This window comes from Triturus cristatus, chromosome 8 (assembly GCF_964204655.1).
Source record: "Triturus cristatus chromosome 8, aTriCri1.1, whole genome shotgun sequence".
Taxonomy (NCBI): domain Eukaryota; kingdom Metazoa; phylum Chordata; class Amphibia; order Caudata; family Salamandridae; genus Triturus; species Triturus cristatus.
The window spans coordinates 1,470,796,688-1,470,819,702 of NC_140591.1; the positions used below are offsets into that span (position 1 = coordinate 1,470,796,688).

Consider the following 23,015-nt stretch of genomic DNA (forward strand, 5'->3'; position numbering starts at 1 on the left):
AGAGGCAGGGTCTACAAACAACAACCAATCAACGTAAACTAGCAAACAAAGCAAGCAGACGAACACACTTTCCCCATCGGAAACTGACCTCACTGCAGGCGGCTCCTGCAAGAAGCAGATTAAACTATTTCAAGAAGCCAACACAAGGAGCTTAAACAAAAGGCTTTATGGCGGCTTCCTCAATAAATGCAGCCCGGAATGCCAGCACTATGTGTTTATGTCTGCAGCTAGGACTGAACAATTCTGAGAAGCAACCCTGCCCTCTGTCAGCCCTGCTAATCTGATCCGCTCCAAGAGCCGAGTCACAAAGCATTTGAGTACCAAGCACCTGATGTAAGAAAGGGGTTTTCCCATTCTGTGTCTATGGGGAAATGTGCTAGCAAAGGGCCCTAGTCACACAATGGCTGTGCACTGACACTCGTAATCATGATTCATATATACAGGATTGGCAAAATGTTAGAGGTCTAATGTGCATTTGTGAATGTGGAAATTCTGCAGGTTTGTTGGAATTCTGCATCCGTAAATTTCGTGTTGGGAGTTTTTCTTTTTTTTCATATATTTCTTTATTAGTTTGTTCTTTCAACCTGCATATCACGTTCATGTACAATTACAAGTTTATAATACTTCCACCTCAGTCGAGATAGTGAATCAGCCCAACAATGAACTCAGGAATTTAGTCCAGTATGAAGTCCTTTGGAAGTTGTCCAAGTATTCAGGGTTTACTTCGTTGTTTTTGTGTCGTGTCATAGTACCTTAACTGTAACCAAAACTACCCCTAACTCCCCCAGTCACCCCCCCAACTTCTCCCCAACAACCCCTCTCTCCACCACCCCCTCCCCCTGCCGGGTCTTCGTGTTGGGAGTTATGGATATTTCTAGGGTCCTACCTGGGAAAGTATCTCAAATATCTCTTGCAGGTAGCGTTCTGGAAAACACACAAATGAGTTATTTTGCAGGTAGACGTAAGTGCTTTTCTAGGGAGGGAACACGGAAAGGAAAACTCATTTTTAGGTCTCGCCTATGTGAGCATACGCTAGCTCATGGACTCTTGCTTGCCAGAGATATTGTGTTCTTCAAAGGGCTTGGAGCCCACCCATTGCCTACCATTTGTGGGCTTACTTGTGACTCTCATTTGCTGCCTTCTAATTAGGTGCTACTGACCAGCTTCACTTCCTCTTCTATCGGCTGAAGCATGGACTAAGTAATAATTGCTTCATCTCAATCAGGGTCCTTCTGCTGCTAGTGCTGCGATTGACGTACTTTTTATTTTATTTTCTTGCTTCTTCCTCTTCCCACCCCCTGTCTGTTTTGATTCTTCTCCTCCCACCCCTCTGTCCATGTTGCTTCTTCCCCTCTCAACCCCCTCCGTGCTGCTTCCTCCCCTACCACCACTGGTCTGTTTTGCTTCTTGCCCACCCACCCCTATGTCCACGTTGCTTCTTCCACTCCCACCACTAGTCCATGTGGTTTCTTCCCCTCCTAACTCTCCATCCATGTTGCTTCTTCCTTTCCCAACTCCCGCCATGTTGCTTCTTCCTCTCCCAACTCCCGCCATGTTGCTTCTTCCCCTCCCACCATTGGTCCATGTTGCTTCTTCCCCTCTCACCACTGGTCCATGTTGCTTCTTTCCCTCCCCCTACCGGTCCATGTGGCTTCTTCCCCTTCCACCCTCCTCCGTGTTACCTCTTTCCCCTCACCCCAGTCTGTATGGCTATTTCCCCTCCAACCTCCCCGTCCATGTTCCTTCTTCCCCTCCCAGTCCATGTTGCTTGTTTCCCCTAAACCACTGTAAAGAAGAAAAAAGCATATGACGCTGCCAGTGCTGCATGCTTCATAGTGCTTCTTTCTTATTCTAGTCCTGGTAACTATCCCTCCCGACCTGTCATTGTGCACCTCTATCCAACTGGCAAAGTCAATAGATCGCCCATAGGCGAGACCTATTGGCTTAGCCAGTGCTTGTTAATCTGGGTATTGAATGAGAGTTTGTCCGCTGAGATTTTTGTTTGCCCATGGAAAAACTAAAAGTAAAGTTAAATGCGCCAATGAACATCTGTGCCAGGTTTACACATGGCTGTTTTCCACTTGGTGGAAGTTCTACAACCACATATTTTATGCATTTGGGCGCTCAATGCCTGTAGTTTTCCTTGATGAGCAGAAGAGTCGAAATTTTGATCCAAACATAATAGACATCCTATAGGTGCATTGGGGGAGTGTGCATTGTCAGTGTTGTTTGTGTTGTATTCTAAGTGCAAAGCATTTTGAAGCAATGGGTGTATGACCAGCGAGCTGCTCTTACCTTGGCTCGGGGCACTGCGTCCAGCCGCAGCACGAGCTCTTATGGGTTTGCCCAAGATAAATTCAGCACGCCCAGCTCTTCTGCAATTGCATTGGCTACCCATTAAAAAACGTATGGAATTAAAAGCCCTAAGTATTGCCCACAAGTTAAAATATTCAGCCAGAACTTTGGCATTGCAACACCTCATCACACCTCAGAGAACCACAAGAGCACAGAGATCGCATGATCTCTCCCTCCTCGTAGAGCCCAGAATCAAGAGAACGAGAGGAGGAGGTCGCTCATGCAGCTACCTTCCTGCCAAACTATTGAATTCTCTTCCAGGACAGCTCAGGTATAACAATAATCTGCTTAAGTTTCAGAAAACAACTAAAAACTCACCTTCTTGGATAAAGTTTCAGTTCATTCTTAGTCATTCTGTTACCTATCCTCCTGTCAGCGCCGGGATGCCCGGTTTGGGTAGCCGTTGCGCTCTATAAAACCAGCTAAGATAACATGGGGGTGGTGTTAGAGCTAGGCGAACAATTTATAATTGTAATTAGATGATGGTTATATTTCACTCTGCAGGTCCAGTGTTAGCTTCCATGGAGCCTGTTGTGTTTTCTGCTCATATTCAACGCTGACTGCCGCAGCTAGGTCAACCACTCTGTAAAGTCTGGGAGGAGGACAGACGGCGGGAGGAGTAACGGGGAATGAGGCAGAGATCTACCTCCATAGTCTGTGCTGCAGATGTAGGTAGTCCAGTAAGGGGACTGATGGGAACTGAAACACATGCAGCTAGCTAGAACCAACTAGGCCAGAGGAGCAGCAGGGTGCTGTCTGTGTGCACCAAAAAAGAGGTCATCTATACTGCAGAAATGCTGTTAGACGAGTACAATGATGCCAAATGGCTTGAGCAGAAGCCTTGCAGCTTCTTAAAGGCAGGTACACAGCTATCCAAATTAGTGCTTAATTTGAGCTGTTGGTTTCCGGTGCTCTGCACCGGCACTTAATTCTCAACACCGGCGCTTGTGACAGCTGCCACAAGGAGGCACTGTCTGGCTAATTTGGAGAGGACCTCAACACAGGTAATTTATTAATTCAATAAACAATAAAATTACTATTACCTGCCGTCCAAACCATTCCTGTAGCTTTAGGGGGCTGGAATAGTCTGAATTGCCACACTTGTAGTAGTGTTATGGTTAGTACTTGTGTTGTTACTATTGTTGGCAGCATGGTAGGGACAATGTGTGGTGCAACCTGCAGTGGCCTCCTGACAAGAGCCCTGGCACTTTTTTTTTTACAAATTAAGCAGTGATCCAAATAAACCTCATGAGGAAAGAAAGAAGTGGGAGAGTAATAAAGACTGGCAACCTGAGCAGAAGGTATACAATATGTAAAGACCCAAGTGTTATCTGGTTCCTATGAGGAAAAAGGAGGCGAATATTTTCAGCATCAGTGTATGCCACTGGTCCCTCTCTTGCTCCCACTGGAGGAGGAGTCCTAGTCAGGTCATGTCTCAAACCCTAGCCAGGCTGGCCCCCTGCACATGCAAGAGTGAAAGACAAAGCCTTGGTAGGTGCAGCCCTGACAGAATGGCCCACCCGTGTTACCTTTTTGTCCTCGCCCCTTCATGTGAGCTCAGTACCTTTCTTGGGTCGAGAGCCCCTAAACTCTTTCGAGTTTACATGAGGAGGCAATTTACGTAAATGGGTCGCGACACTGCTCGTCATGCTGCAAATAACCCCAAAGGATTCTGGATAGTGTAGTGGCTACGGTGAGTACGCCTACGCCACGAGTATATAGAAATATAATGCCATCCCTGGACACGTGTTTCGAGGTAATTGCCTCTCGTCAGCAGGGAGCAGGTAGGTATGCGGGGTGCCGATGACTGCCATATATATAGGTAAAATACCTTCCAAGGCGCGCAGGTGCAGACACCGGGCTCGTCAGCCAAAGTCGCTCGAATGAGCTATTAGTAATTTACGTAAATGGGTCGCGACACTGCTCGTCATGCTGCAAATAACCCCAAAGGATTCTGGATAGTGTAGTGGCTACGGTGAGTACGCCTACGCCACGAGTATATAGAAATATAATGCCATCCCTGGACACGTGTTTCGAGGTAATTGCCTCTCGTCAGCAGGGAGCAGGTAGGTATGCGGGGTGCCGATGACTGCCATATATATAGGTAAAATACCTTCCAAGGCGCGCAGGTGCAGACACCGGGCTCGTCAGCCAAAGTCGCTCGAATGAGCTATTAGTAATTTACGTAAATGGGTCGCGACACTGCTCGTCATGCTGCAAATAACCCCAAAGGATTCTGGATAGTGTAGTGGCTACGGTGAGTACGCCTACGCCACGAGTATATAGAAATATAATGCCATCCCTGGACACGTGTTTCGAGGTAATTGCCTCTCGTCAGCAGGGAGCAGGTAGGTATGCGGGGTGCCGATGACTGCCATATATATAGGTAAAATACCTTCCAAGGCGCGCAGGTGCAGACACCGGGCTCGTCAGCCAAAGTCGCTCGAATGAGCTATTAGTAATTTACGTAAATGGGTCGCGACACTGCTCGTCATGCTGCAAATAACCCCAAAGGATTCTGGATAGTGTAGTGGCTACGGTGAGTACGCCTACGCCACGAGTATATAGAAATATAATGCCATCCCTGGACACGTGTTTCGAGGTAATTGCCTCTCGTCAGCAGGGAGCAGGTAGGTATGCGGGGTGCCGATGACTGCCATATATATAGGTAAAATACCTTCCAAGGCGCGCAGGTGCAGACACCGGGCTCGTCAGCCAAAGTCGCTCGAATGAGCTATTAGTAATTTACGTAAATGGGTCGCGACACTGCTCGTCATGCTGCAAATAACCCCAAAGGATTCTGGATAGTGTAGTGGCTACGGTGAGTACGCCTACGCCACGAGTATATAGAAATATAATGCCATCCCTGGACACGTGTTTCGAGGTAATTGCCTCTCGTCAGCAGGGAGCAGGTAGGTATGCGGGGTGCCGATGACTGCCATATATATAGGTAAAATACCTTCCAAGGCGCGCAGGTGCAGACACCGGGCTCGTCAGCCAAAGTCGCTCGAATGAGCTATTAGTAATTTACGTAAATGGGTCGCGACACTGCTCGTCATGCTGCAAATAACCCCAAAGGATTCTGGATAGTGTAGTGGCTACGGTGAGTACGCCTACGCCACGAGTATATAGAAATATAATGCCATCCCTGGACACGTGTTTCGAGGTAATTGCCTCTCGTCAGCAGGGAGCAGGTAGGTATGCGGGGTGCCGATGACTGCCATATATATAGGTAAAATACCTTCCAAGGCGCGCAGGTGCAGACACCGGGCTCGTCAGCCAAAGTCGCTCGAATGAGCTATTAGTAATTTACGTAAATGGGTCGCGACACTGCTCGTCATGCTGCAAATAACCCCAAAGGATTCTGGATAGTGTAGTGGCTACGGTGAGTACGCCTACGCCACGAGTATATAGAAATATAATGCCATCAATGGACACGTGTTTCGAGGTAATTGCCTCTCGTCAGCAGGGAGCAGGTAGGTATGCGGGGTGCCGATGACTGCCATATATATAGGTAAAATACCTTCCAAGGCGCGCAGGTGCAGACACCGGGCTCGTCAGCCAAAGTCGCTCGAATGAGCTATTAGTAATTTACGTATACATACCTGCTCCCTGCTGACGAGAGGCAATTACCTCGAAACACGTGTCCAGGGATGGCATTTTAAACTTTTTACTCGTGGCATAGGTGTACCCGCCGCTGTCACTACATCCTCCAGAATCCTATGGGGCTATTTGCTAGTATGACGAGCGGTGTGCGACCCACTTCGCATTTTGTATTTAAAGCTCCCTGAGCTATGGGTTGACGAGCCCGGATCCCGCACCCGCGCGCCGTGAGAGGTACTATACCTGATAATTTTTGGCAGTCTACAGCACCCCGCATACATACCTGCTCCCTGCTGACGAGAGGCAATTACCTCGAAACACGTGTCCAGGGATGGCATTTTAAACTTTTTACTCGTGGCATAGGTGTACCCGCCGCTGTCACTACATCCTCCAGAATCCTATGGGGCTATTTGCTAGTATGACGAGCGGTGTGCGACCCACTTCGCATTTTGTATTTAAAGCTCCCTGAGCTATGGGTTGACGAGCCCGGATCCCGCACCCGCGCGCCGTGAGAGGTACTATACCTGATAATTTTTGGCAGTCTACAGCACCCCGCATACATACCTGCTCCCTGCTGACGAGAGGCAATTACCTCGAAACACGTGTCCAGGGATGGCATTTTAAACTTTTTACTCGTGGCATAGGTGTACCCGCCGCTGTCACTACATCCTCCAGAATCCTATGGGGCTATTTGCTAGTATGACGAGCGGTGTGCGACCCACTTCGCATTTTGTATTTAAAGCTCCCTGAGCTATGGGTTGACGAGCCCGGATCCCGCACCCGCGCGCCGTGAGAGGTACTATACCTGATAATTTTTGGCAGTCTACAGCACCCCGCATACATACCTGCTCCCTGCTGACGAGAGGCAATTACCTCGAAACACGTGTCCAGGGATGGCATTTTAAACTTTTTACTCGTGGCATAGGTGTACCCGCCGCTGTCACTACATCCTCCAGAATCCTATGGGGCTATTTGCTAGTATGACGAGCGGTGTGCGACCCACTTCGCATTTTGTATTTAAAGCTCCCTGAGCTATGGGTTGACGAGCCCGGATCCCGCACCCGCGCGCCGTGAGAGGTACTATACCTGATAATTTTTGGCAGTCTACAGCACCCCGCATACATACCTGCTCCCTGCTGACGAGAGGCAATTACCTCGAAACACGTGTCCAGGGATGGCATTTTAAACTTTTTACTCGTGGCATAGGTGTACCCGCCGCTGTCACTACATCCTCCAGAATCCTATGGGGCTATTTGCTAGTATGACGAGCGGTGTGCGACCCACTTCGCATTTTGTATTTAAAGCTCCCTGAGCTATGGGTTGACGAGCCCGGATCCCGCACCCGCGCGCCGTGAGAGGTACTATACCTGATAATTTTTGGCAGTCTACAGCACCCCGCATACATACCTGCTCCCTGCTGACGAGAGGCAATTACCTCGAAACACGTGTCCAGGGATGGCATTTTAAACTTTTTACTCGTGGCATAGGTGTACCCGCCGCTGTCACTACATCCTCCAGAATCCTATGGGGCTATTTGCTAGTATGACGAGCGGTGTGCGACCCACTTCGCATTTTGTATTTAAAGCTCCCTGAGCTATGGGTTGACGAGCCCGGATCCCGCACCCGCGCGCCGTGAGAGGTACTATACCTGATAATTTTTGGCAGTCTACAGCACCCCGCATACATACCTGCTCCCTGCTGACGAGAGGCAATTACCTCGAAACACGTGTCCAGGGATGGCATTTTAAACTTTTTACTCGTGGCATAGGTGTACCCGCCGCTGTCACTACATCCTCCAGAATCCTATGGGGCTATTTGCTAGTATGACGAGCGGTGTGCGACCCACTTCGCATTTTGTATTTAAAGCTCCCTGAGCTATGGGTTGACGAGCCCGGATCCCGCACCCGCGCGCCGTGAGAGGTACTATACCTGATAATTTTTGGCAGTCTACAGCACCCCGCATACATACCTGCTCCCTGCTGACGAGAGGCAATTACCTCGAAACACGTGTCCAGGGATGGCATTTTAAACTTTTTACTCGTGGCATAGGTGTACCCGCCGCTGTCACTACATCCTCCAGAATCCTATGGGGCTATTTGCTAGTATGACGAGCGGTGTGCGACCCACTTCGCATTTTGTATTTAAAGCTCCCTGAGCTATGGGTTGACGAGCCCGGATCCCGCACCCGCGCGCCGTGAGAGGTACTATACCTGATAATTTTTGGCAGTCTACAGCACCCCGCATACATACCTGCTCCCTGCTGACGAGAGGCAATTACCTCGAAACACGTGTCCAGGGATGGCATTTTAAACTTTTTACTCGTGGCATAGGTGTACCCGCCGCTGTCACTACATCCTCCAGAATCCTATGGGGCTATTTGCTAGTATGACGAGCGGTGTGCGACCCACTTCGCATTTTGTATTTAAAGCTCCCTGAGCTATGGGTTGACGAGCCCGGATCCCGCACCCGCGCGCCGTGAGAGGTACTATACCTGATAATTTTTGGCAGTCTACAGCACCCCGCATACATACCTGCTCCCTGCTGACGAGAGGCAATTACCTCGAAACACGTGTCCAGGGATGGCATTTTAAACTTTTTACTCGTGGCATAGGTGTACCCGCCGCTGTCACTACATCCTCCAGAATCCTATGGGGCTATTTGCTAGTATGACGAGCGGTGTGCGACCCACTTCGCATTTTGTATTTAAAGCTCCCTGAGCTATGGGTTGACGAGCCCGGATCCCGCACCCGCGCGCCGTGAGAGGTACTATACCTGATAATTTTTGGCAGTCTACAGCACCCCGCATACATACCTGCTCCCTGCTGACGAGAGGCAATTACCTCGAAACACGTGTCCAGGGATGGCATTTTAAACTTTTTACTCGTGGCATAGGTGTACCCGCCGCTGTCACTACATCCTCCAGAATCCTATGGGGCTATTTGCTAGTATGACGAGCGGTGTGCGACCCACTTCGCATTTTGTATTTAAAGCTCCCTGAGCTATGGGTTGACGAGCCCGGATCCCGCACCCGCGCGCCGTGAGAGGTACTATACCTGATAATTTTTGGCAGTCTACAGCACCCCGCATACATACCTGCTCCCTGCTGACGAGAGGCAATTACCTCGAAACACGTGTCCAGGGATGGCATTTTAAACTTTTTACTCGTGGCATAGGTGTACCCGCCGCTGTCACTACATCCTCCAGAATCCTATGGGGCTATTTGCTAGTATGACGAGCGGTGTGCGACCCACTTCGCATTTTGTATTTAAAGCTCCCTGAGCTATGGGTTGACGAGCCCGGATCCCGCACCCGCGCGCCGTGAGAGGTACTATACCTGATAATTTTTGGCAGTCTACAGCACCCCGCATACATACCTGCTCCCTGCTGACGAGAGGCAATTACCTCGAAACACGTGTCCAGGGATGGCATTTTAAACTTTTTACTCGTGGCATAGGTGTACCCGCCGCTGTCACTACATCCTCCAGAATCCTATGGGGCTATTTGCTAGTATGACGAGCGGTGTGCGACCCACTTCGCATTTTACATGAGGAGGCATCGTCCTGCTCTTTTAGAATTTCCTCCCAATTTCCCGTTTCCATTTTAGTAGGAAACAACATTTCAGGATAAAAAAGAGACAAAGTTGCTAAACTTGACCCACCTTTCTTCACCTAGAACCCCAGCATGGCACTGGCTTGTTGTCCTCCTTATGTACAGTTTTAACCAAGCTCTTCTCTAACCTGGAAGCCTTGTAAAATAAAACCTATATATATATATATATCTCCATAATTTAACTTTCACCCAGGTCTATCGCACCATGTCCCTTCCGACTCTCATCCTTCTCCTCCCATTAACTCTGTTCTCACCTCTAGCAAGAGACATGTGATTCAAACAGCAGTAGACAAATATGTAGTAATGTAATTTCCCCTTCTAAGCAACTCCTGTTTCACCCTGTATTAATATTGGTCCCAGACAGCAAGGTGAGCTGACTGAATCAGCAGCTCATGTCTCGCCAAGAACTCTGGCTATGGAGCCCGGTAGGAATGTTTAGGAGTATGAGGGCAAATACCCGTTCTTTAAGGTGTGAGGAATATTGTCAAAGGCAGCAGTAAGTGCTTTTCTAGGGTGGGAAACAGAAGGGAAGATGTCCATATGTAATTGGTTTGCAGTAAACAGAATTAATTGACTTGGAGACATGCAGTGCTGCTTAGGAAAAAAAATTATTGTGCGAATGCACAATTCTGCATGAGTGCATTTTGAGCGTTGGGGTACCGGAGCTCTACCGCTGATGTAGAATTTCAGGAGTTTTCTAAAGCACTGCTTCCCAAACGATGGGCTCGCAATCCGATTTTTGTTGGGTCGCAAAGGTCTAAGCAATAATTAAAGATTAATTTACATTCTCTATTTATCTTGTCACATTTGCTGCACGTCATAGACAGAAGTTAAATGTCAGACTACGTTTTCTGACATATTGTTGCTTATGTTTTTTAACGTGGGGATTGGTGTTTACAAACCTCTAACTTTGCAGTCAGGGAAAGAAAACTAAAGTAAGTTGTGTGAAAAGATTGCTGGGGTTCGCCAGTGTGAAAAGAAAGTCATTTTGAGTAACTCACACAGCAAAATGTAAATATCTGTAAATGAACTGTACACGTTCAGCAGGTAGGAAAGCAAAAATGAAGCACTTTTTTGGTTACAATTCTGAAGTGTGAAGTAAATCAAGATTTTAAAAGGATCTAAATAAATCAAGACACTTTTCTTGGTGATGCACACATGATAAATATTCACTGGAACCTGATTTCCATACATTAGCATTTGTGTGCAATATTTTTTTATTAGTATAACTCTATGTCTGTGCAAATTTAGGGGCTTATTTACAAGCCTGCTTTTAATACGGCGGTGCAAGGGGCTTGCTTGTAAATAAGCTGCTTAGTGGGCATTTCAATGGAAAAAGTGTTGTCTGTAAATGACAGTGCGCTACCACACGATGCTTTAGTGACATTAAAACATCGCCCCCCTCATGCCCATTAATGCTAGGTGGGACTCATAACTTTGTTGTTCTAAAAATTGGATTGCAGTTTTAAAAAGTTGAAGAAGTGCTGCTCAACAGATTCCTCAAGGATCCCATAAAAGGTAGAAACATACACCAAACAGAGGAGAAAACATGTGGGGAAACATTTTGACTTTGTAAACTGGGTTCACTGAAACCAATTGGAGTGAAGGGCGAGATTACAATGGTCTGTAAAAGGAAATACCAGGGTTTGAGAACTAGGGGCCCGATTCACAGAACTAACTTAAGACAAAATCCTAAGCCTACTACCATTTTGGTATTCACAGAAGGCACTTACTCATTTTGGTATTCACAGAAGGCACTTACTCATTTCGGTATTCACAGAAGTTAGGAGTCCTAACTTTACTACTCCTAAACTGAGAAAAATCCTAAATGTAAGACTTTCAGTATTCACAGAAGGCATTTAGGGGGGCCTAAAGTTAGGAGTCCTAACTTTACTACTCCTAAAATGAGAAAAATACTAAATTTAAGACTTTCGGTATTCACAGAAGGCATTTAGGGGTCCTAAAGTTAGGAGTCCTAACTTTACTACTCATAAACTGAGAAAAATTCTAACTTTAAGACTTTCGGTATTCACAGAAGGCATTTATGTTATGTTATGTTATGTCCACTTGTAACGCGCTCGGCTACTCGTAAGTGTCCCGGCGCGAAACCCGAGGGGAGAGGAAAGCCATTCACGCAAAGAGATGTGTTTTAAGCTTCTTTTTAAACGCTACAATACAAGATCGTGAGTAAGGCGAAGATCGGAAGGAAGAGCATTCCAGGCCAAGCTGGATTTAACCACAAGGGAACAGCCCCCGAACCTCTGAAGTTTGAAACGCGGGACAGAAGCAAGGCAACGGGACCAGGAGCGCAAGGCCCGCGAAGGGACATAAAAGGAAAAACGACTCTGGAGATAAAGGGGGCCCTGACCATGGAGGGTTCGATGGGCCAAGACCAAGAGTTTAAACTTGATCCTGGCCGCCACGGGTAGCCAGTGAAGAGAATGCAAATGAGAGGTGACACTCTTCCTTGACAAGATGCCCAGGAGCAATCTGGCCGCTGTGTTCTGGACCACCTGCAGTTTTTTAATCAGATACCCAGGGACCCCCGCATAGCTGGTGTAATCCAGACAAGTGAGAATCAGAGCACAGGTGACCGTTTCTCTAGCCCCCTGCGGGAGCAGAGGAAAAAAATTCCTAAGGGTTTTCATAAGACCAAAGCAACAGCCAGCAGTTTTCCTAATGTGAGTAGAAAAGGAAAGATTCTCCTCGAACCAGACCCCCAAGTTCTTAGCGGGCTGTCCCACGGACAGCGGAGGTGGAAAATCCTGTGGCCACAACTGTTCACGAAAGTCAGCAGGAAATTTGCCAAAAAGCAAAATCTCCGATCAATGTTGCACCGCAAGGACAGAATTAGATGCTTTATCCCAGGTGAACAGCAGCTGGGTGTCATCCGCATAAGCCAATACCTTAGCCCCGAGAGCTTCAGCCAGATGGATCAAAGGCGTCACATAAATGTTAGGACTCCTAACTTCTGTGAATACAGAAATGAGTAAGTGCCTTCTGTGAATACCAAAATGAGTAAGTGCGCCTTCTGTGAATACCAAAATGGTAGTAAGTTTAGGATTTTGTCTTAAGTTAGTTCTGTGAATCGGGCCCTGGGGATCTATGGGGCATGGAGTATTCTAGTTGGTTGCCTTGGACAGCACCCACCGAGATAAAGAGCGCACGAGCCAGCAAGGAATCACGCTCGTCACCTCACACGTGTCCAATGACCGCTCACCTCTTGGTTCCGCGCACAGGAAAACCCGGATGCATTTCTTGAACTCCTCAGAAGGGATTTGGGACAGGTCTCCGGCGAGGAGGACTCTTCGCAGCACATCTCCGGCCTCCATGGAGAGTTTGTCCTTTATTCGGTTCAAGATTTAAAGCAAATGGACTCAGAAGTCTATATTCTACACCCTCTGTCTTCAGATTAAACAAATACGTATTTGCTGGTGTAGGACGTCTGCTCTCGGTGACTCCCGGCCGGACCACGTTGCGCCATCTCAGCTCTTGAAGGGAAGCGTCCCCAGGGCCTCAGGAAATCCTCGTCTGTCACGACTCGTTCAGTTTTACTCTGTTTACAACTGTTAAGAGCTGGGAGCACGGATAAGTTCGGACGTCACAAGAAAGGGGCCTTTTTAAAATGCATGTGGGGTATTTCAGTGATTTAAGGCCACTGCTGGACACACACAACAGCAAAATCGCCTGCAAGATGACACGTGTGTCATTAAACATGTCTGCAAAGGAAGCAGCTTCTCAAATCGTGACCCAAAAAGACCAAGCACTGACGAAGCCAATAGGTGTGGCTTTTGTATAGCGCATGTGCGCAGATACTCAGCATCCACAAACAGACTGGCACAGTGCTTTATTTAAAAAACATAAGCACAAACGCAAAGCTTTTGTTAGGCCGCCCGGCTCTGGATCTGCCTAACACCACAACTGCCTAGTCTTGATTCCACTTCATGCCTCTTTCTTCCGCCACCTGAAACTGTTTCTTTAATCTCATCCCTGCAGTTTTTTCTCCATTCTTTCTATCTGTCACTCTTTTGACACCTTTCCCTTCATTCCGACCCCCATCCGTTTCCCCCTCCTCTTGCTATGGGTAACAGTCTGTTATAAATAAAAAAAACTTTCCTAGTCCACAAGAATGAGTACCGAGTTCCACCCGCCACAAATTAAGCATGGGGCACAGACTATGCACTTATACAGAGGAATATCCCAACAGCTATCCATGGACACAGCACAAGAGCCTAATGGCACCCACATACAGAGCTACCCCTGCACATAAGCAGCCAGACCAGCAGGCACTAAGGGCACAGCTACCAACCAGCATACATTGGGTAGATTGACAGTGTGTACACCATTTTACACCACCCGAAAGAGCAATAGGTGAGAGGAAATGTAACTGGAGGGAATCAAAAATGAGCTTTGTGAATGGAATGATATCCCCCAAAACAGAGTGGTAGTGAGTAGCTCACCTTAGGCGCCTGGACAGTCGGGAAGAAGCAGATGAGAAAAGTGGAAGGCAGGATAGTGAAGAAGAGAGGGATGGTAGCGAACAAGGGGAGGGAGCAAACAGGGTGATGAGTTAGGGTGTGAGCAAGAGTTAGGACCCAGGGTAGACAGCTAAAAGAAATACCAAGGCAATTCAGAGAGAGGCAGGAACCCTAGTGTAGAAGTCAACACACAGGGGTAGATTTACAAGGAATTGATGCATCTGAATAGATGCGTCAGTTTCATTGCGTCAGCACCAAAAGTCCTTGCGCCAATATGGATCTGCTGTATTTCCAATACAGTGCTCCATGGCGCAAGGATTAACAGATGTGTCAGAAATTCTGATGCATCTGTTGTCCTAAAAGTGACGCATTGCTGGAGTTGCTCATGGAAGTGACGCAATTCCAGCAATGCACCACAACAGTTAGGTGAGTCCCATTCAAAAAGCCCTGCGTCATTCCTTACGCCTGGTCTGAGCAGGTGTAGGGATTTTGACACAGTGAAGGCGTAGAGTGACGCAGTGAAATGTTGTAAATTTCACTGCGTCAGTTCTACATGGCTTTTTGCCTGGAAACGCCCACCCTGCATACATTATACCTGATGCAGATATATTGTGATGCGTGGCTTTACAACGTGACGCATCTCCCTAGATGCGTCACGTTGTAAATTGTCCGCATTGTTTACGCCACCGCTGTGTCACAAGAGTGACGCAACGGCAGCGCAAAAGTGTTGCAAGGAGCTTGTAAATCCGCCGCTCAGAGCCTAACTCGCAGAAAACATAGAACATGGTAACAGGTACACAAGTAGGCACACAGAGGAACTGTAGACAAACAGAGGGATGGACGGAGCTGGATGCTAGATGAAGGAATACAGGCTTCAAGTTCACATAACTTCAGTCCCTTTGTTGTCATAATTTGAAGGGAGACAAACGATTAGTGTCTATTCAGTCCTTGGCTTCTCCTCAGAGAAATCACATCTAGTGGGGGACCAAATACTTCATTTTCCATTCCCCTCACATCTTTGCCTTCTTTCCAATGGTAACCTGTAGGTAAGAATGTAGTGCTCTCTGCATGCCCATTTTGTCCTTGGCCTCTTTGGTATAATCAAACGTATGCAGCAGCAACTCACTACCATCAATTCTTTACTACTAACAAATGACACTTAAAATATATTCATGGACTTACTGCAAAATAAAATTAATAATAGTAACTTGCTTTTTATTTAGTATCCCATAATGCTGTTTTGTTGCATTTAGGTCCTTTACCAGACACTATGTATGTGCATATCACCATCATCACAAATTGTCGATTTAAAATTAAAAATACATCATTAATTTATCATAACTTTAAAAAGTGTTGACAGCTGCTAATAACAACTAAATGAGCAAGTTACTTACCTTCAATAATGCTTTTTCTGGTGGACACTCTACCCATGGATTCCTCAACCTAGAATGCTCCCCATGCACTAGACTAGATCTAGAAGATTTTTTCCAGCAATCACCCTGTGCACCGCTAGGTGGCACCATATGGCTCCATGCCTCCCCAGAAGTGATGGAGTGGAGCCACATATGAGCTGATTTCAGTTTCTTACTTGTCTTTTTCCACACCTTGGAGTGCGAACAATTGTCGATCACAGGGTACAGATTCCTAACTTGAGACCTTTTTAGATGGTATAAAGAGGCCACTCACAGATCAAGGTAGTGGGAAGGCGGTGAAGAATCATCAGTTAGATATAGTGTCCACCAGAAAGAGCATTACCAACGATAACTTCTTCTTTCTTCTGACGTATACTTCCCGCCGCAGATTCTTCACTGTAGAATAGATACCTGCACCGAGGCAGAGGGTCTGTGGAACAAACTCTGATCAAAAAGTCCTGCATGACAAAATGCCCTTCCCATCCAGTCTAGCTATCAAGGCAGTAGTGCTTTGTGAACATTTGCACCAATGCCCAAGTCACAGCCTGGAAAATGTCAAGCACAGGCACTCCAGGTGCCAACGCAGCAGTAGAAGCCTTAGCCCTGGTGGAATGTGCTCTCAGAACATCCTGCAGTTGCATGACAAGTGCATAACATATCTTAAAGCAGAGGACTGGCCTCCTCAAGAGGGTCCTCTTCTTCACTGAGTTACCCTTTTTTGCCCCAAAGAACCCCATGAGATTTTCCTCCGTACGATCAATATAAGAGCTTAATGCCCTTGAAGCTTTCCTCCTTTGTTGAGGGGTGAGGAGATGCAAAGAAAGCAGGCAAGGTCACTGATTGTCCAAAGTGGAAAGAAGTCAACTTTAGGCAGGAAGGGCACACGCATTCCCAATGCCAGGTTATCTGGTAAAAAAAGTGATGTAGGGTAGTTGCACCGTCAGTGCCTAAAGCAAAAGTAATTGCAATGAGGAACATAGTCTTCAAATTCAAGGGACACAGCGAGCAGCTTTGCATCAGTTCAAAGGGCATGAATATGAGCAACATTAAGACCAAATTAAGGTCCTGTTGTGGCATCCCAAATGGTTTGATAGGAAATATGTCAATCCTTTAATGAACCTCATCACAACAGGTGATTTAAACAAGGTAAGTTAGACTAGTAAACGTAAACAAGGCTGAAAGAGCCAAAAAAATAACATTTAATAGCACCCACTGCAAGGTCTTTGTGGGCCAAAGACAAAACAAGCAAAAGAACATCAGACAGCTTGACTTGTAAATGCAGCTACTAGTGAGCATTCTGGCGGAAACTCCAATGTGCAAAACCTTTGACAATGTGCATCCTCGTCGGTGGTGAAAAGATCAAGCTAGTGTTCTCCCCACTGTCGGAAAATGGCCTACTTCACATTTAAATGCAGATGCCATTTGTGATCTAGCTGACAACGCCTCTTTTACTTGTCTGCTCTGGCACTGAAGGATTGCACGAGGTGGTTTGCGATCAAGGGAACGCCTTGATTCTCCAACCATTTCCAAAGGCACAGTCTAATGGTACAGGACCCCTCTTTGCCCTGCTTGTTTCAATAACACATGGTAAGGGTGTCCATGACAACCTGCACCATCCTTCTCTTGTTGTTTGGCCATCAGAGAATGCCCAGAATTTCGAGCCACTGCTGGAGACTTAACCCTTTCTGTGCGTCGGATGGCCGGGGACCGTCCGACGTCACGGGTGGCGTGTGCGTCGGACGGCTCCCAGCTGTCATATCACCCACCCACGGGGGAAGCGCTGGCGCTCCCCCCGTGGGCCGCCCATCTACATGCCCCCACTGGGGAAGGCAGGGGAAGCCCTTCCCCTTCCTCCCCCCGCCTCTCCTCCGAGGCACGCTGACGTCATTGAGGATTCCCAACGCGGTGGAAGCCATTTGCTTCCAGCGCGTTTGGATGAGAGGAGGTTAGTTTCTCCTCGAGGGAGGGGGGGATTTAATCAAAAGAGGCATCGGGGGAAAGGAAAGGGTTTTCCTTTCACCCGATGTCTCTTTTGTGCATTCCTGCTGCACGATCTTGCGATCGTGCAGCAGGAATGCCCACTAGACGCCAGCCATTCTTTTATTTGAAATTGATTACTGTTTGGGGGGAGCGGCCCTCATGGGAGCAATGTTTTTTTGGGTTTGTCTGCCCCGCTGGGGGGGGGGGGGGTAGATTTCACCCAAATGTTATTAAAAGCGGCCCACTGGACCACCAGGGAGTACTTTGTGTGGAGTGGCCCCTTGGGCAAGGGTCACTCCCCTTTGGGGGCTATGTTTTGTCTGTCTGCCCCCATGGGGGGGCAGATTTCACCTTTTTTTAATCTAGGGCCCACTAGGCCACCAGGGATTTTTTTGGGGGGAGAGTGACCCCTTGGGCAAGGGTCGGTCTCATTTGGGGGCTGTGTCTTTCCATGTTTGGGCCCACTAGACCAGCAGGGATTTGTTTGTGGGGAGTGGCCCCTTGGGCAAGGGTCGCTCCCCTTTGGGGAGCATTAATTTGGCCGTTTCTGCACCCCTGGGGGGCAGATCGGCATTTTTTTTTATGGCCACTAGGCCACCATGGATTTATTTGTAGGGAGTGGCCCCTTGGGCAAGGGTCGCTCCCCTTTGGGGAACATTAATTTGGCCGTTTCTGCCCCAGTGAGGGGCAGATTGGCTGATTTTTTCCTTTGTATGGCCACTATGCCACCAGGGTTATTTTTTTTTCAAATGTTGGGGAGCGGCCCCTTGGAAAAGAGTCGCTCCCCTTTATGGGAGGATGATTGTGGCCATTTCTGTCCTCTTCGAGTGGAGATTAGCAGTATGTTTTTTAGGCCCAGCTGCCCCCAAGGGGGGCAGAAGCCACTAGACAACAGGGGTTTTAAAATGTTTGTGTTGGGGAGTGGCCTTGAGGGCAAGGGTTTCTCCCCTTTTACAGGGTGAATATTTTATTTATACCGTTAGGCCCACCTACCCCTTAGCTTGGCTGGTGGATTGTGTGTGGACTGGTGCATTATTTGCATATGTGATTGTAATGTTTTTTTTCTCCTTTTTATTCTAGTGTAAAGCTTTTGATTCCTGTTTGCAGTTTCGGCAGTGGTTGTTCTGCAGTTTTGCGTATTTGCATTTTTTTGGTAAGAAAAACATTTATGTTGTATTTACTCCAAATGAGTATTATTGTCATGCATGAATGAATTTTTTTGTTAGTGATGTTGGTGATGGCAGCATATTTAGTTAGTGGTTTGAGCATGAAATTCTTTGCGATGTGTTTTGCATTGTCTTATGTGTAATTTTCTTTTCTTATTCTTTTTTGTGGGATATTCTTGATCCTTACTGTGTCTGTGCAGAGTAGGTGGTGGTGAGGATAGCTGCTCCTGGCAAGTGAGTGGTATAGTGTTGGAGTATATAGGCCTTTGTGATAAAGCTACATTTTGTTCATTTCTTTTTTTACAAAGGGTTTGTTGTTGTTGACTTGTTTGACAAGTTACCTTTATTTGTAAGCATTATGGCTAGCAGTAGAATTACTGCTCAGCAGGTAGTTGGTATGCTTCTTGAATCTTCCTCTGAACAGGATTATGAGACTGACAGTGCGTCTGGGGAGAGGAGGGAGGGGAAGATTCAGGCAGTGAGTTTTCTCTCCACATGGATTCATCGGATGATGAAGATACTCTCAGTGCAGATGAAGCTACTCTCAGTGCAGATGAAGTGCCTGTTTTAGAGGAGGACACTGATGTGCCGATGGTGCAAGACGTATCTGGATTGCAGCCTGAGGCTGCAAGGCTTCCTACTGGAAGTGCTGGACTGTGGGCTGATCCAAACATGGTGCAGCCGGTGCTGCCTGCCTTTAGTGGTGATGCAGGGTGTAGAGTGGATTGTAATTTTTTTTGCCTATACAGTTTTTTCAGTTGTTCATGGATGATGTATTTTTGGGTGAGATTGTTGAGCAGACTAAATTTTTATGCTGAACAGTTTTTGAGGGACAACAGTGCCAGACTTAGGCCCCGCTCTAAAGCTACCCGGTGGACTCCCACAAATTTGGATGAGATGAAGAAGTTTTTGGGTTTGACTTCTTTGATGGGATTGATAAGGAAGCCATCCCTGGCTTCATATTGGTCTAGCAGTCCCTTGATGGCAACGGCGATATTTCCTGAAATTATGAGTCGTGATCGGTATTTACTTTTGCTTCGGATGCTGCATTTTGTTGATAATGCTTTGGTGTTGCCACGAGATCACCCTGACTGTGTCCGTCCTTTTAAGATTCGGCCTGTTCTTGATCAATTTGTAGATCGATCTTCAGAGATCTATACTCCAGGCAAAGAAATATCTGTTGATGGGTCTTTGGTCCTGTACAAGGGCCGTTTGGTTTGTAGGCAGTACATTCCTAGCAAGAGAGCAAGTTATGGAATTAAGATGTATATGTTGTCTGAGAGTAGGACAGGATATGTCTTTAATTTCCGGGTGTACACTGGTAGGGATTCCACTATTGACCCCCCTGGTTGTCCGTCCACTTTTGGAGTTTCAGATAAAATTGTGTGGGATCTTGCTAGAGGACTGTTTAACCAAGGCCACCATTTGTACCTTGATAACTTCTACACTGCTATGCAATTATTTAAGGAATTGTTCAAAGTGGACACTTTTGCTTGAGGCACAATCCGCTCTAACCGTAAAGAATACCCAAAAGAGCTTGTTTGCAAAAAGCTTCAGAGGGGACAGTGCAGTGCCTTGTGTAGTGAGGAACTGCTAGCTGTGAAATTTGTGGACAGGAGGGATGTGTACATGCTGACTACCATTCATGATAAGAGTACTTCACCTGTAACTGTTTGGGGAAGTGCGCAAACCTGTGTGCATTGTAGACTACAATAAGCACATGGGTGGTGTCGGTAGAGTAGATCAGAGGTTGGAACCTTACACTGCTAGTCGTAAGGCTTACATTTGGTATAAGAAGTTGGCCATTTTGTTGTGTACAAGGAGTGTTCTTCTGCGTCAAAGATTATTTATTATTATTTTTTTTTTTTAGGCATCTCATCCCTAGGATAAGCAGGTCATTTTTTTATTAATTACCCACCTCTGGTGACATATCTAGTTGGTGATTAAAGAGGCGTCAGCCTAAGGTTTCTTTAGTAGGGTGAAAATTCAGCCAGTTTTTAGAAGTTAGTGTCTCTGGGGGGAAAAGTTAATAAGTTGGCACCAGAGTTGCTGAAAAATCTTTGTTTCAAATTATGGAGACACAATTAGTTTGTCATTGTAAAAGACATGTTTCTGTTTTTTCATGACCCTGAATTGTTGGTCTTCAAACACCTGAGAGAACGTCTGATGGGATCTCAGAGTTGTGCCATTTTGTTAAGGAAGAGGTCTTGAAATTTTAGGTATTAGCCGTAGAATGGACTTTAGGTAGAGCCATTTAGAGTTATGAATAAAGTTTCATAACTTGGACTGCCGCTTGTGGTCTATTGAGAGAGTTCTGAATCTCAGTTTGAAAGACAAAAGCTTTGACATTGAGCATGTCGCTTTTGTGTTTTTTTGTAGCTGCCGTCCGTGCATTTAGGGTTCTGGGTGCCTATTGAATCTCCATTCTGTCTTCGGCTTGTAGTGGTCTTTGCTCTTGGATTTTTTTTTTTGAAAGTTCTTTTTATTGGCATTTATGAATATAAGCATACATACACCACATTCCGTGGAAATGAGTATGTTACATGAGTAGCGAAATAGACCATTATCAATATAGAAAGCACGTATGTGTCTTGTTCCGTGTAGATGCGGTCTGTACTGTAGCAGATCCTTGCCCGTAAAGAAAACTGGGGAGGAGAACCAAACTGGGAAGTGCCATGAAGTTCTGAATGACGGGGCCAAGGCTATGTCCTAAGTCTGCCCTTGCCCATTCAACAGTATTGCTGCCTCCCACCTAGGGGGGGATGGGCGCATGCGCAATCCGGTGTGGGGAACCGTTGGGTGCGTCAGGTGAGCAGGGGGGAACCCAACTGGCTCGAGGGTGGTGTGGGGGAACACTGGGGGGGATCCCCCGCCGTGGGGACCCCGCACCGCATGAGGCGGTACGGTGTCGGGGGTATGCATGTCGGTGACCGGGGCATCCGGGGTCTGGGATTGTCTGAATTGGTGTAGTAGGAGTGCCCATTCTAGAGAGATTGGGGTTTTACGGGTACCTTTGGCCTCCTCCTCCCGTATTGCGTCCTCTTCAGCTGCAGCCCATTTAAGAACTGCCCCTACCCAAGCCGCAAGCGGAGGACCAGTAGGGGACCGCCAGTGCATGGCTATACAGTGTTTGGCCAGTAGGTGGGCTAGGAAGACGAAGCGCATCGGCACCTAGTGTCGCTTCCTCCGCCCCAGTATACCCAGCGCGCATCCCTCCCAGGTAGTCAAATGGGTCAGCCCAGTAAGATCTCTAAGTGTCGAGTGGATAGATGACCAATAGTTCTGAATGCCCGGGCAGGTCCAGAACATGTGGAAAAAGGCAGCATCCCCCGCTTGATAACGAGGGCAAAGGAAGGTAGTGTCGGGATAAAAGCGTTGAAGGCGCGCTGGCGTCAAGTAGGCCCTATGTAGGATGTGAAACTGTATATTCTTAAAGCGGGCATTCCTGGATACATTTTTGGGGAATTCTATCGCCCTGTCCCATTCGCTGTCATGAAATGGTCTTCCTGTTTCCTCCTCCCATAGGGCTCTTAGAGGCACCAGTAGTGGGGGTGTCAGGTCCCTGATTGATTTGTACAACCATGTAATAAGGTGTCGACCCCGTCCCATTCGTAAAATTGTGTGGAGGACTGGGTGTGTGGGAGGCTCCCCCAGTGTAAGATCAGCATGTGGTCGAAAGTGGCTGAGGAGTTGATGGTGAAGCAGGAACTGGCCTGGGGGCAAATCGTAGACCTCCATGAGCTGCCGGTATGGCCGGAGCTGTCCCTCGTCAAACAACATTTCTGCTTCGACAATGTCCCTAGCCGCCCACTCCCAAAGCATGGCGGATGTGAAGAATCCGTCATTTCTGGGCCAGCCGACTAGTGGTAATGATGGCGTGTATGGAGGGCAACGCGGTGCCATGCGGTGTATGCGTTGAACACATTTCCGGGCGATGTCTACCGGCAGGGGGTAGGTTCCCGTGGGGTGGGAGCCCGGCAGAAGCAGGCGACGCAACTCGGGCATGGGCATACATCCTGTGGCAGTGCATGTCTCGAGTGTGTATCGCTCCGCCGTCCAGTATGAGAGCCACTGGAGCTGCGACCCCAGGAAGTAGGCTTCGAATGAGGGCGCCCCGAGCCCCCCTTGCGTCGTGGGCAGTTTTAGCTTGGCCAGCGCGATTCTGTGCCGCCCCTGCCCCCATATCAGAGAGCTGAGGAGTGTGTCTAAATCTTTGAAAAAGGAGCGGGGTGGGATCACTGGGAGATTGGTGAAGTAGTACAAAAGCCGCGGGACCAGTATCATCTTCGCCAGGGCTACCCGGCCAATCGGGGCCAACGGTAGGTTCCGCCAGAACCCAATGGAGGATCGTATCCCTGCTAGTGCCCTACGATGGTTACCCTAAAAAATGTCAACTGGTGAATGATATAATC

The 23,015-nt window shown here is 47.5% G+C and overlaps 1 protein-coding gene across 1 annotated transcript in view; it reads right to left on the reverse strand.

Moving 5' to 3' along the window:
• The window catches only part of LOC146805957 (NACHT and WD repeat domain-containing protein 2-like), an 85,119-nt gene extending 72,181 nt beyond the window's left edge, over window positions 1-12,938 (reverse strand). Inside the window, exon 1 of the mRNA XM_085620570.1 lies at window positions 12,788-12,938. Coding sequence (XP_085476696.1) covers window positions 12,788-12,899 — 112 coding nt within the window. The 5' untranslated portion in view covers window positions 12,900-12,938. The remainder of the gene's footprint in view (window positions 1-12,787) is intronic.
• Window positions 12,939-23,015: the final 10,077 nt, after the last annotated feature.